The sequence below is a fragment of the Gopherus evgoodei genome, chromosome 15, assembly GCF_007399415.2.
Source record: "Gopherus evgoodei ecotype Sinaloan lineage chromosome 15, rGopEvg1_v1.p, whole genome shotgun sequence".
NCBI classification, from domain to species: domain Eukaryota; kingdom Metazoa; phylum Chordata; order Testudines; family Testudinidae; genus Gopherus; species Gopherus evgoodei.
This window is the reverse complement of record NC_044336.1, coordinates 16,691,874-16,705,887: the sequence shown is the minus strand read 5'-3', so window position 1 is coordinate 16,705,887 and position 14,014 is coordinate 16,691,874. Positions and strand designations below refer to the sequence as shown.

General features: G+C 45.5%; 1 protein-coding gene across 3 annotated transcripts in view; it reads right to left on the bottom strand.

Annotated features, from left to right (window-relative positions):
- Positions 1–4,363, bottom strand: part of ABCC3 (ATP binding cassette subfamily C member 3) — an 80,889-nt gene extending 76,526 nt beyond the window's left edge. Inside the window, exon 1 of one of the 3 annotated variants that reach the window (XM_030534164.1) lies at positions 4,247–4,363. In XM_030534164.1, coding sequence (XP_030390024.1) covers positions 4,247–4,276 — 30 coding nt within the window. In that variant the 5' untranslated portion in view covers positions 4,277–4,363. Of the gene's footprint in view, positions 1–642; positions 737–997; positions 1,090–4,246 lie in introns of those variants that run through there. The other 2 variants (XM_030534166.1, XM_030534165.1) reach the window with 2 other exon arrangements.
- Between the last annotated feature and the right edge of the window lie 9,651 nt (positions 4,364–14,014).

The window sequence follows — 14,014 nt, the reverse complement described above, 5'->3', positions numbered from 1 at the left end:
AGGTGCTTAAGTACTTTTGGGAATTCCAGTAAGCCCCAGGTTTTTCAATGTATTTAGTCATTGCTGCACTCAAAATTGCAATGCCTAACTGATTTAGGAGTCTAAATCTCTTTCAAAAGGGATTTAGACATTTAGGAGCCAAAATGGAATTGTCGCTCACATGTGCCTAAATCCCTTTTTTAAATGGAACAGAAGCATTGCAATGCTGAGCACAGCAAAACCTGAATAGCTTTAAAAATCTGGGTCAAGGTACCTCTCTGCATCTTTAGGCTCCTAGATACCTGTACAAATCTAACATTAGGCCCCTAGATGCCCAAGTCACTTTTGAAATTAGGACTGAGGGCATGTCCACATGGACCAGAAATGCACATTAGTGGAATGTAATTTCTACCTTAAAGTGCGCTAGGGAACTTTTAATGTCCATCAGTAGGGTCTACACGGACCAGTTAGTGAGCAACATGTTAATACACTTTAGAAATCACACCCTGGAGTGAGCATTGCTGCGGCATGTAGACAAGCCCTTAGGCATTTTTGAAAAATCTTATCCTTGCTATTGTATGCACATTAATAAAATAAATACTTTACTGTTCTACACTAACAGACTAGGGCCACAGTTCAGCAAAGCATTGAGCATGTACTTACATTCATCCCCATTCAAACAGCTATGGACATGCTGTCAAAGTTCCAGGGCTAGCCATACCTCTCTCCACATTGTGGTTTCTCGGAGTGTACCCCGCAGGTTTTAGGCCTTGTGCCTTTACCTCTCGCAAACTGGAATTCTCCCACTCTTACACTGAGCTTACACATCAACTGAGCTTACCCAGCAGGTCCAACAGGTTCTGACACCTGCAGCTTTTCCCTTCTGGAGTCTGTGACCAACGGTGAATATACTGACCAGACAGCCTTCTTTAAACCAAAGTATTGTCTATTTTACAGCAGGAACAAGCTTTTAGAGGAAAAAAGATTTTAAAAGGGTCTATGTGCATGTCTCTCTTACCATTACCTGATGGTAATCTCCATGCCGAACTTCTTCAGAGAGCCCCCGCAGGTGCCTGTGTCTCAGCCTAACCCCTCTGAGCTCCCTCCTCTCTTAAGAATGTGTCTCATTTTAAAGTCTCAGGATTAGCTTGTTTTTCTGCATTCCTGGGCTTTGGCCCTTCTGGTTAAAACCACTCTTGTAGGCTCAGCAGGAGGTGAAACCAGAGCCCGCAGAGCACAGGACTCTGCCATTGTCCTTTAACAGCCCTCAGTTTTTTTTGGAAAGTAGCTTAGCTTGAGCAGAGCTGAGTGGAATTTTTCAGATGAATAGTTTATTGGGTGAAAAATGCAGTTTCAGTCAACCCAAAACTTTTCCCATATTTGATACAAATACTTTCGACCTTTCACAAACCAACCAGAAGGCAGAGGCAGTGTTCATAATGTTGCTACGGTCTCTCTCCTTTCAACCATTAGCCCAGTTGTTCAGGCACTCACCTGGGACATGGGAAACCAGGTTCAACTCCCCATCCTGAAATGGACTTCAAATATTTTTGGAACTGCCATCAAACCAAAAAATCATTTATTCGACCCCCTCTAATCCTGCTCCATTCTTTGTCCTTCCTGCTTGTTTTTCCCTCAACAGCCTTCTATTAAAATAAACCACCATAATTCATACAGTAAACAACCTCACAACCAGGTCCTCACTGATTATTCATAAATTATTACAAAGCAGCTCCAAATTTGTCACACAGATTTGAGTCGCAGTGACTTCCTTGAGTTCTATGTGATGTTTGGGTTTGCTGAGACCTAGAGCTCTGCGGATTATTAACAGCTGTTACTCCAGTTTGGGGAAATGCTGAAGAGTACATTTTGTTAATAACACTTAGCATTTATACAGCGCTTTTAAACTTCAAAACACTTTACAGTAATGACAACACATCCCCACTATTAATACTCTACCAGGTTTCATATGGTCAGAGTTTGCAACGCTCCCCAGATATTGGCTAGCTAGAGGACTAGCCTTGCAAGCTAGAGGTGATATGAAAGATGAGACTGGGGAGTGGGGTGGCACACTTGCAAAGTCCAGGGGCAAGCCCTGGTGAGAAGCTCAGAGCACTGTGCCACACAAACACCACCCGGGTGTTGCTTCTTGACCATGCCTAGGGACTCCATCTTTTGTATTATCTTCTAGCTATTAGGTCTTTGATAAATGTGTAGTTTCCCCCCTAGTTGCTGGGAAGGAGAAGGTGATTTCTGTTTTTTTCCCCCACTTCACAGCCTCCTGGCTGCTGCAGGAAAGGAAAGTTTGCTTCTATGTTCCTCACCCAGTGCTACTCAGCTGCTACACGCGGGGCAATCTCTGCTAGTCTACCATCTCCCCCCTTGCCTGCCTCTGTAGCTGCTCAGAACTTCCACTAACAGCAACATCGTGAAACTGATATGGTTCTTGACCCTTTGAATGATGTTGGCTGGACTCTGAATAGCAGTACCTGAGGTACTGTCTGCAGACTCAGGAAAACAACACAGCATTAGCTGGCATTTTAACTGTGATCTTCCCAACCATAAGGGCTAGAAATACTTTTAAAAAGAATGGAGCTTAAACTCTGCAGAAATCAATAGCCTCAGGACAGCTGTAAGTGAAGGCACGTCTACAATACTTTCCTTCTCAGGATCTCAAAAAAGAACAATACCCAGCTTCCATACAGTCCTTCTCATCAGATCTCAATGAGCTTTAAATGCATTAATAATCATTTTACAGATGGGGAAACTGAGTCACAAACCAATGAAGTGACATGCCCCAGGTCACCCAGCAGATTAGTGACAGGGCTGGGAGTAGGACCCAAGCCTTCTGAGTCCCAGCCCAGTGCTCTGTCAGTAGGCTGGGCTGCATTTTGCAAACAGGAGTGAGTTGAGCTTCCCACACGCTCTCTGTGGTATCTTATTACTCCCAGGACCAGTGGTAGTGTTTTTAGCGCCCTAGGTGCACAGCCATTTCGCCGCCCCGTGCGCTGGTCCCACGGCTTCGGTGGACCTGCCACAGTCGTGCCTGCGGGAGGTCCACCGGAGCCGCGGGAGCAGCGGACCACCCGCAGGAATGCCTATGGCAGCTCCACTGGACCCGTGGGACCAGGGGACCCTCCTCAGGCACGACTGCGGCAGGTCCACCGGAGCCGCCTGCCGCCCGCCCCCGGCAAAATGCCGCCCCCCCAATAATCCTGGCGCCCTAGGCGATTGCCTAGGCCACCTAAATGGAAGTGTCGGCCCTGATTACTCCCATATTTTAAGGCAGGATAACTAAGGCACAGAGAGACTAAGCAGTTTGTCCAAGGCCAGGGGGCCTGGGGAGGGGGTCCAGAGCCTGATTTTCAGAGGACTCACAACTACAGCTGAAGTCAGTGAGAGTTGCAGGCACTCAGCACCTCTGAAAAGCGCAGCCCAGGTCTAACGCCATCCAGCCTCCAGAGCACCCCATAACAGGGCACCAACCACACAGCCTGATCAGCCCCGGTGGGTTCATTGGGGGTTGATGCTCTGGGGTTACCGATGAGATGCTGCCTGCTCTCTCAGCCACTCAGGTGGGCCAAATCTCCCCAGCCTCAATGGGACTGCTCAGTGAGGCTAGCTGGAAAAGTTCTATGGTGCCCACCGGGGCTTAAACCCCTCCTTATACCCCTACCAACCTATAGCAGTGAGCAGACACAGCAGCCCCCCAGCCTGGGAGCCTCCTCTCCTCCAGAGTCCCAGGCTTTCTGGGTTCTTTTCTACCAGTAGTTTTCAACTTGTGGTGCAGGGACCCCCGGGGGTCCCCAGACTATATGTAACATTTCCAACGGGGTCTGTGTCCCCATTCGAAATGCTTTAGGGGTCTGCAAATGAAAAAAAGAAAAAGGCTGAAACCCCGTTTTAAGCCCAAGGCACAGGGCAAATCCCCTCCGTCGCTGGGACAGAGCCCGAGGGGGCCTCCAGCCCATCTCCTGGGTCCGGAGGGCTCCTTGCTCCCGGGGGTTGTTTTCAGGGGCGCTTCCCCGTTCCCAGACCCCCAAGCAGTGGGGCTCCCCCCCAGCGCCCTATCGGGGGGGTTCATCCCGCTCGAGCCCCCCGTCAGTCCGTCCTGGGAGGGGGCCGAAGAGCCGGCGGGGGGCTCTGTCTGTCCCCGGGGCAGCTCGCCGGGAAGCCAGTGCCTCTTCCTCTTGCTGACGGGGGGGACCCGGGCGCTGCTCCCGCCGGGAGATGCCCCGGCCCCAGCCCGCGGGGCGCTGCCGCTTACCCAAAAGCGGGAGCCGCAGAAAGCCTCCATGCTGCGGGGCTGAGCCGAGCCGAGCCGGGCCGGGCCGGGCCGAGCCGAGCTGCAGGACAGACCGGGCGGCGCAGCAGCACCCGGAGAGGCGGTGAGTGAAAGGCAGCCCGGCCCTCTTCCGCCACGCTGGGAGGGGCGCTCGGCTCGCACGGCAGGCGGGGCGCGGGAAGCCGGGCAGTTCGCCTCGGGGGCCCCAGCCGGCTGGGACCAGCCCCTGCTGCCCGGGGAAGGTGCCAAAGCCCGGGACTGCCTCTGTTCCCCCGCTGGAAGGACAGCAAGGTCCCCGGGCTGCATGGGGGTGGTCGTGGTCCTCACACCGGCCCCATCCCCCCGCTCCAAGTGTAACCCCTCTCCTGGTGGGGTTTTTAGAGCTGCTTTCAAGTAACATCCTGTGTGGGGCGCAGTGTATTAACTTGGGGTGGAACAAGCCCCTGGAGTCGCGGGATGTTGTGCCGTGTGAGGGCTGTTACAACCTAATCCCATCCGGCAGGAAATCCAGCTCACTGGCTCACCAGCCCTGCTAGGGACACTCTCAGGGTTCCCAGGCCAGCAGCAAGACAGGGGCTTTGCCTCCCTGCCTGGAGAAACCAGGGCTGCCTGGGCTTTCCCTTGGTTCCATGCCTCTGCAGTGCACAACAGCAAGTGGGGGTGTATTTTCCCCACCTTTTCCTGTTTCAATAGTGGCTCCTTGGGCCACTCTCTCCCCTTTTGCAAAAGGTTAGGGGTTTAAGTCTACCCACAGCAGCACCGGGCTCATGGCCATTGCTGATGCTGCACTGCACACCTGGAGGGGGTGCGGTTGTCAGGGGTGCTCATGCTGGGAGGAAACATTAAAGCAGAGTGGCTCTTGCCCTGCCAGATCTGAAGAGCAGGAGGATAACCTCTGACATTACTGGCCTTCCTGTCCTCTCTAGAAGGCAAATTCTTAAGGCATATGAGAGGATCTATGGCACTTGGAGCTTAGGGTAGCGGTGGGCCTGATGCTTCTACATGTCCATAGAAAGGACATGCACTCCAGTCTGTGTACTACTATAGCCTTGCCTACAAGGAAAAATACCTATTGCTGACAACAGGTATCAGCAACGGGAGTGGTTGAATCTGTTACTTGGGTTTAGCCGTGGTGGCTGAAATGGTGCCAAACACAGTTTGTTCTTATCTGCCCTTTTGGGTAAAGTTTTCAGCACCAGTTCAACTGCATCTGTTGCTGACATCCATTTATCAAAAAGGGATCATTTTCCTAGCATAAGCAAGACTTATGAGTAAGGACTGGTCCGGCTTCTAAAATCTAGGCTCTACTGTTGGTGCTTAACTAGAGCTCCCGACTCTAACCAAACCATTATGGCATCTTTAATGTATACTCAAAGGAGAAGGGATATCTGAGTTCTTGTCTGACTAGTCCCCTTCCACACCGTAAACTCCATGACAAAATGTAGAGCTGTGCCCGGCAACGCAATAAGGAGAGAGGGTCTCCCAGGAATATCAAGTGCTTGAGTATGTGGTAGAGGACAGTTCCATATGGGGATAAGATTTTGTTAACTCTCTGGGATCCCTGAAACATAATTTCAAGAAATTCTCTAAGCTGCACTAAACCTGGCCATATATCCAAGTATCTAAGTAAAGTTGAGTAAGTCTCTTATTCATCAATTGCCTCTCTTTCTATTTTCTTCTCATATAGTCTTTTTTGCAAAGACCGTTAGTGCTGACATATTTCTAAGGCTGCCATTTAATACAAAACATGCCTAACCAATGCACCTTTTGGTGTAGTATTATGAACACAGCATTAGCACCACAACCACACAACCCTTGTTTACCTTCTGTTTGAACATGTTCACACCTACAGCATTTACTTTCCAGCACACACTGTTTGGCCAGCTAATGCTATTGCACCAGATGATGCAGCAATATCAGTTCACATGAAGCAGTGGCGCTCAACCTTTCCAGACTACTGTACTGCTTTCAGGAGTCTCATTTGTCTTGCGTACCCCCCGTTTCACCTCACTTAAAAACTACTTGCTTACAAAATCAGACACGACACAAAAGTGATACAGCACACTTCCTGAAACATTGCTTACTGTATCATCAATTGAAACATAAATATTGTACTTACATTTCAGTGTGTAGTGTACAGAGCAGTATAAACAAGACATTGTCTCGATGAAATTTTAGTTTGAACTGACTTTGCTAGTGCTTTTTTGTAGCCTGTTGTAAAACTAGGAAACTATCTAGAGGAGTTGATGTACCTCCTGGAAGACCTCAGCATACCCCCCTGGTACACCTACCCCTGGTTGAGAACCACTGACATAAAGCATGCTGCTACTACCAATCAACTTGAACAATTGGATTTCCAGTCTCCTTTCTAGCTAGAATGTAGAGACCAGTCAAGAAGTAATTACTGTCCAAACCTCCATTGCTATTTGGAAATAAAGGAGACAAGGATTACTTTGATGCTGTATCTAGAAAGTACGAGGGATTTAAAAAAACAAAACCCCAGACTTTTTTGTTCATCACTGTTATGGAAAACATTCTGATAGCCTATGTGAATGGGCAACTGAAGATGATGGGCATAAGGTGGCGTAACCCAGTCAGTAGATTTTTTGCGGGGGAAGCAAAAGACCTACAGTACGCAGTGTTGTGTCCTAGTCCAGTTTTACTCCAATCTCTTACAGCATCTTTCGCAGAAGAGCGGGACCTCCCTTTGGCCCATTTTAATAAGCACCATCTCAGGTGGTCTCAAGAGGATCTGCTTATTTGAAACCAGTAAAACCCCAACCTCATCCAGACAAGCCATCAAAGTCTTAGTTAGTAACACAGATGCCACATGCAGTTGAAAGACTGGAGACATGCTAAGGACATAGTGGATTGTTGGATAGATTAGTATGTATGGAAGTTACCACACGAGTATTGTACTGAAGCCTTTATCCATTGTTTGGAAGTATGCCAATGGACAAGGCTCCAAAGAGGGCTAAGTGTTATATTAAGAATCATAGAAATGTAGGACTGGAAGGGATTTCAGTAGGTCATCTAGTCCAGTCCCCTGCACGCAAGGAAGGACTAAGTAATAACTAGAGCATTCCTGACAGGTGTTTGTCTCACCTTCTTAAAAACTTCTAATGATAGAGATTCCACAATCTCCCTAGGCAATTTGTTCTAGTGCTTAACTACCCAGACAGTTTTTCCTAATGTCCAACCTAAATTTCCCTTGCTGCAATTTAAATCCATTGCTTCTTGACCTATTCTCAGAGGTTAACAAGAACAATGTTTCCATCCTCCTCCCAGTAACAACACTTTATGTACTTGAAAACCGTTTTTAGTCTTCTCTTCTCCAGACTAAACAAACCCAATTTCTCCCCCAATCTTTCCTCATAGGTAATTTTTGTTGCTCTTTGGACTTTCTCCAATTTGACACATTTTTCCTGAAATGTAATGCCCAGAACTGGACACAATACTCCAGCTGAGGCTTTATCAGCACAGATTAGAATGGAAGAATTACTTGTGTCTTTTTTACAACAATCCTGCTGATACATCCCAGAAGGATGTTTGCTTTTTTTGCAACAGTATTACACTGTTGACTCATGTTTAGCTTGTGATTCACTATAAATTATAATCCCCAGGTCCCTTTTGACAGTCCTCCTTCCCAGGCATTTTCCATTTTGTGTGCGTGCAATTGTTTATTCCTTCCTAAGTGAAATATTTTGTATTTTTCTTATTGAATTTCATCCTGTTCACTTCAGACTATTTCTCTAGTTTGTCCAGATCATTTTGAATTTTAATCCTATCCTCCAAAGCACTCGCAACCTCTCCCATCTTGGTATCATCTACACACTTTATCTATGCCATTATCTAAATCATTGATTAATATATTGAACAGAACTGGACCTAGAAATGATCCCTGAGGACCCCACTCGATATGCCCTTCCAACTTTCCTTGCCTTGACTCTAGAACGTGCTCCTGTTGGAAATATGACTGAGCCCAACTTGGCTGCATTTAGATTGCACTCATTGCAAGATACAGGCTTTGTCTTGGCCTTCTATTGCCTCCGAGTGCTGGGATCCCTGGCAGCTAGCCTAGTGGCTGGGTTTTCTTGTGTCTAGCCATGAAAGTTTAATCACTCTCTTATTATTTAGGTATTCAGGTTCAACATTAGCACTTAAAGGCCCTTCACGGGGAATGTTAGCCTAGCTGGGAAATGCAAGAGTTTGTATTTGCTGGTAATATGCTTCATAAGGCACAAAAACAGAGATGGCCCCAGCTCCAAAGAGCTTACAGTCTTGAAACTAGGAATACATGACCCAGACCACTGTGCTGCCCCTTCTGCCAGCATTTAAACCTGTGCACCAGGCGAGTAAAATGTCACCACACTAGAATTATTCATGCACTTTGCAGGTAGCAGTTTACTTCTAGTTTGTACGGGTGTAAATGAGCGCACATGGTGCCAGGCAGCAGAGAATAAGGCCCACTGAAGACAGGACACACTGGAAAATACAGGTGTTGGGGATAAATTAGCGTAGTGGTGGGTTTTTTTGGTGTCAGCATCTACATCTTGTTGGAGATTGTGCTCTGCTCCTGCCCCATCTCTGGGATCTATAGTTTTAGTGCTTGCCAGTTCTAAATATCAGGATGTTATTGGCTGCACTGGTTTTTGATGTAAAAACAAATAGCTGCTGGAGAAATGTGACTCAGCACGAGAATACAGTAACTCGGAGAAACAGGAAGATGTGTGGAATCCTGGCCACATTGTAGTCAATGCAAAACTCCTATTGATTTTGATAAGATCTGGATTTTTCCCTTAGTGCCTATTTTACATTAACTCCAGCAGAGGAAAGATGGAGCAAATGGGAGGTTCTGACAGTCATTTCAGTGCCGCTCCATACAGGATGGACAGCCTCTAAAGGTGTTACCACAATACAAACAAACATGGGGCCCCACGCCATTGTCCTGCTTGTTACCCCTTAATGCTGGCTGAAGCTTTTATATGCAGAAAACCAGTTATTGTGGCACAGGTGGGCCATTAAGCAGGGGGGCTCTGAAAGAAAAAGGTTGAGAACCCCAGAGTAGAGCACAACCCTGCATAAACCATTCATTTAAAATAAATGGACCCCAAAGATGCTGCATGGGGTTGCAATATTTGTCACAGCTCCTTCATAAAGAAGAAACACACAATCCTGCCCCTCCATAATACAAACACTTCATACCTAAAGGGTTTCAAGGATATTGGAGGCAATTGTCATATCTGTCACAGAATCAGAAATGTAGGGCTGGAGAGGGACCTCAGGCGGTCACGTAGTCCATCCCCTACAATGAGGCAGAATGGATTATGCCTAGACTATCCTTGACTGATGTTTGTTTAACCTGTTCTTAAAAACCTCCAATGACAGGAATTCCAGAACATTCCTAGGTAGCCTGTTCCAGAGCTTTACTATCTGTATATTTAGAAAGTTTTTCCTAATAACCAACTTAAATCTTCCTTGCTGCAAACTAAGCCCATTACTCCATGTACTATCCTATGTGGACATGGAGAACAATTGATCACCATCCTCATTAACAGACCATTTACTTATTTGAAGACTTGTCAGGTACCCTTCTCAGTTTTCTCTTCACTAAACATGGCCAATTCTTTCAACTTTTCCTCCCAGGTCAGGGTTTCTAAACCTCTATCATTTTTGTTGCTCTCCTCTGGACTCTGTTCAACTTGTGCACATCTTAAAGTGTGATGGCCAAAACTGGACACAGTCCTCCAGTTGAGGCCATATGGCTACGCATAGTGGGAGCAGAAAGTAAGGACCCCTCCTCTCACCACAGGTAACGAAGGATGTGCAGGGGCTGTTACCATGTTGCTCCCATTAGTACCAACTCACTGGAAAGGAAATGGGAATTGAGAGGGCAGTGGGAGGAGCAGACAGTGTGCTTCAGCTACACTCAGGTTCTAGAATACTCACTACACCAGGAGGGGGTGGGTAATCTTGGTAGCTGGCTTGGGAACCCTCTTTTGGGGAATGTGTCCCCGGGGGCTGTTTCTACCCCAGATCTGCATTAAGGTGACACAAAGCAAAAGAGAATCAGGCCCCTTGACTGTATAAATATGAATCCTCTACCATGCCGCATGTAGCAGTGATTTCCCACCATGTCTGTTTGTTGCTATATTTCATATTGAAAGTGACAAACAGGATAAGTAATAAAAATGATCTAGCCATGGCTAGGGCTGCCCAGTGTGTCCTGCAGAAGCCACAGCAGCAGCACCTGCTGCCAGCAGAGCTGAGACCAGCAGCAAACTCCAAAATGCTTGTAGCATCTCAGTGTCACTCAATAGATTAATTCCGTGAACATGCTTTTAAGTGTCTTAAGAGGTTAATTAAACCCTTGGCAGGTGTAACATACCTCTGCTCATAAGAGGTTTAGCTGTGAAGGGAGCTTAGCTGGATGCACGAACAACTGCAGACAAACAGGCTATATCACTGGAGTGGATTGAGTGTCAAAGACCCAACCCCCCTTTGCTCAGCCCACCTGCCACATTGACCTCATAGTACATTTATTCCCTATTTCCTGACCAGCTGCCCAACAAATTACCTTCCCTTTTTAATGGGCTGTAATAGATCTGTGGCTACTTAGTCTTTTATGAGCATCACAAAACAGCTAGCTGGACTTCTATGACAGCAGCAGGAATCCTGCTCCAAGTGCAGAGTCCCCTGCCACTTGAGTTAATGGACAATCTCTCTTAGCTGTATTGAGACTATGATTCACAGATGAGCAGTTCTGCTTCTGTCCAATAGGAGGCAGCAGCAGCAGCAGCATGTTCTCATATTCTCTAACCAGTTCATTGCAAGTGTCCTTTATCACTTCATATCACTGAGTTAGTGCCTACATTAACTCCTTCCTGAGTAGCTTCTTAATGACTGGAACCGTTGTGCCTGTATAAAGGAACTGAAAACACAGGTAGTAATTAAATGGTTTAGCCATCCTTTTCATTCTCCTGCCGGATCTCTGGAGGATTTCTGTACAGTGTTTAATGTATTAGATAGTTAGAGAAATCTTCCATTACTGTTGACAGTGTTGTTCCCAGGATATTAGAGAGACAAGTTGGGTGAGGTAATAGTGAATGAGTTAATATATCTTTTATTAGACCATCTTCTGTTGTGAGTGAGACAAGCTATTGAGCTTAAGAGCTCCATTAAGCTTGTCTCTCTCCCCAGAAGTTGGTCCCATAAAAGATATTACCTCATCCACCTTGTCTCTATAGTCCATTCAAGATCTTTGAACCCTTGCCAGTTACAGCATCCACTGACTCAAGCAATAATACAAAATGTCAGGGTACGTTAAATATATAATCCTGCAAACGCATGCAAAGAAATGAATGTAAAATGACCTTCAATTCCAGTGACTGAAATGCCAAAACACCAGTGAGTCTTTAAAATAAATAAAAGCAACTCTTCCAATAACTTTAAAGCTCAACTCAAAAATTTCAGCTAAAATGCTGTATTCTGAGCAGATCCCTCTAAATTAGGCTAAGTAGCATTGCCATCTACTGACCAGCACATAACTTGCACATGAGAAATGTGTCCATTTGTTTTTTTTAATCTATAAATAACACTGCTCTAGCTCCCTTCTCTGAGGATCTCAAAGCATTGTGAAGCCATGTAACACCTGCAGGGTACAAATCATTATTCTTATTATACACCTGGGTAAACTGAAGCACAGCGCAGTTAAATGATTAATCCAACATCACAGAGAGTCAGCTGTAGAAGTGGAAATAGAACCCACGAGTCCTAGCACCAGTCCTCTGTACCCACCACTTCACTTTATTCCTGTAACCTAGTCTTGCAGTGACCAGTTAAGGTTTAAGGTAATTAATGAGGGTTGTGTTTAGAGTTTTGAGTTAGTATTAGGGCTTTGGGATAGAGTTTGAGTTAGGGTTTAAGACTGTGTAAGTAGTGCTAGGGTAAAGTATAAGGGTTATGTTCATGCACAAAATATTTTTTAATACATTTGTACGTAAAATATTAAGCAGATCCTAGAAAAAAACAACACATTCCTCATATAGCTAAAGAGGACACATAATGGAGGCTTGTCATACAACAGATGTTCCAGTAAGATGCGATGACACTTAGTACATCACACACACACAAACGAGCAGATATAGTTAAACGTGGCAAATTCAAAACTGACAAAATACTTTTTCACATAAAATGGTGGAACTCATTGCTATAGGACATCATTGAGGCCAAGAAATTAGCAAGATTCAGAAAGGGAATTAATATTTATGTAAACCCGACTATCTAGAGTCATAATTAATGATAAATATTTTGGAAGGGATGTTAAATCTCATGCTTCAGGATTTAAGCTAATCTCTACCAGCGATCAGGAGGACAATGTGTGTGTGAGGGAGGGGAGAGGAAGAGGAGCATATTTCCCATCTGTCTATTGTGGGGTTCTTACAACTTTCCTCTGAAACATCAGGTACAATGCCTGTGTACTTACCTCCACAGTCCAGGAATGAACCCTAGTCTAACATCACAGAAATAAAACAATGGCACATTTAATTGTAAAATGTGTCAGGTTCCGAGCTGGGTTCTGCTCCTGTGACTTAACTGGAATTAAAGGTGAGGGGGGAAACTGGTATTGAAGATGGAGGACCTGATTTTGCTCTCTGTGTGCTGTGAATCTCAGTAGCACCACTGAAGACAATAGAGTCACACTAGTATTAAAATAATGTAAGTGACAGGACATTCAAGCCCATATAGCAGTGGTCCCCAACCTTTTCATCTGACTGGCGGCTGAAGGACCGTGGTGGTGGTCGAACTGTGGCAGCATTTCGGCAGATGCTTGACCACCGGCCAGGACACGGGCGCATTTAGTGGCGCCCGCAGGCACAGCATTGGGGACCCCTGCCATATCGTGTTATCAGTTAGGCTTAGTATCAAATGCTGTTCTCATTTATGCTGCCGAAAGGATTAGATCCAAAGGCCATTGAAGTCAATGGAAAGATTCCCAGTGAATTTAATGGGCTTTAGATGAGGCCCTACGTCGTGATAATAATAAATGATATCTAGCTCTTATATAGCAGTTTTCATCCATAGATCTCAAAGCACTTTACAAAGGAGGGCAATCGTATGAAATTCACTGACTTCAGTGCAAGTGAAGCAAATATGTCCTGTAATGTGTTGATTAGGTAGTTAGAGGAAAAGGGTTAAAGGAGACCATTGAGGAAGAAGGTTGCAGTTTATACATTAAGATTTTATGGTTAACTTGAAAGACTCAAGGTTAGTTTATCATTTCTTAGAATTATCCCCAAATATTTGACTGCTGCTATAAAGCTGAAGTGTTAAGACAAAACTGATACATTTGAAAAGTTTGAGTATTAAAAATGTCCTTCATAGCCCAATTTATAAATAAAATACAAGTTAGTCCTTATACAGTCAGCAGCTGATTGCACATCACCTCGCTGTGGGATGACCCCCCTGACTTCAGTGATGTTCTAGGTCATCTCATTGCAGAATCAGGGTCTAAAACATACAGTCTCACTGGATGTCAAGGGTCTATTTATAAATAGCTTATGTAAGGCTAATAAGTGATTAGTCGATGTGATAAGCATGGTAATGAGCAGTATGTGTATACATGTTACAAATACCAATAGGTGTTAGAGATGGCCATAAGCCATGGTTATAAGCAATCTGTTGAGTTGCTAGACTAACAGTTAACCTTTTATAACCCATTTATAAATGTTCTCTTAATATAGAGTGTGA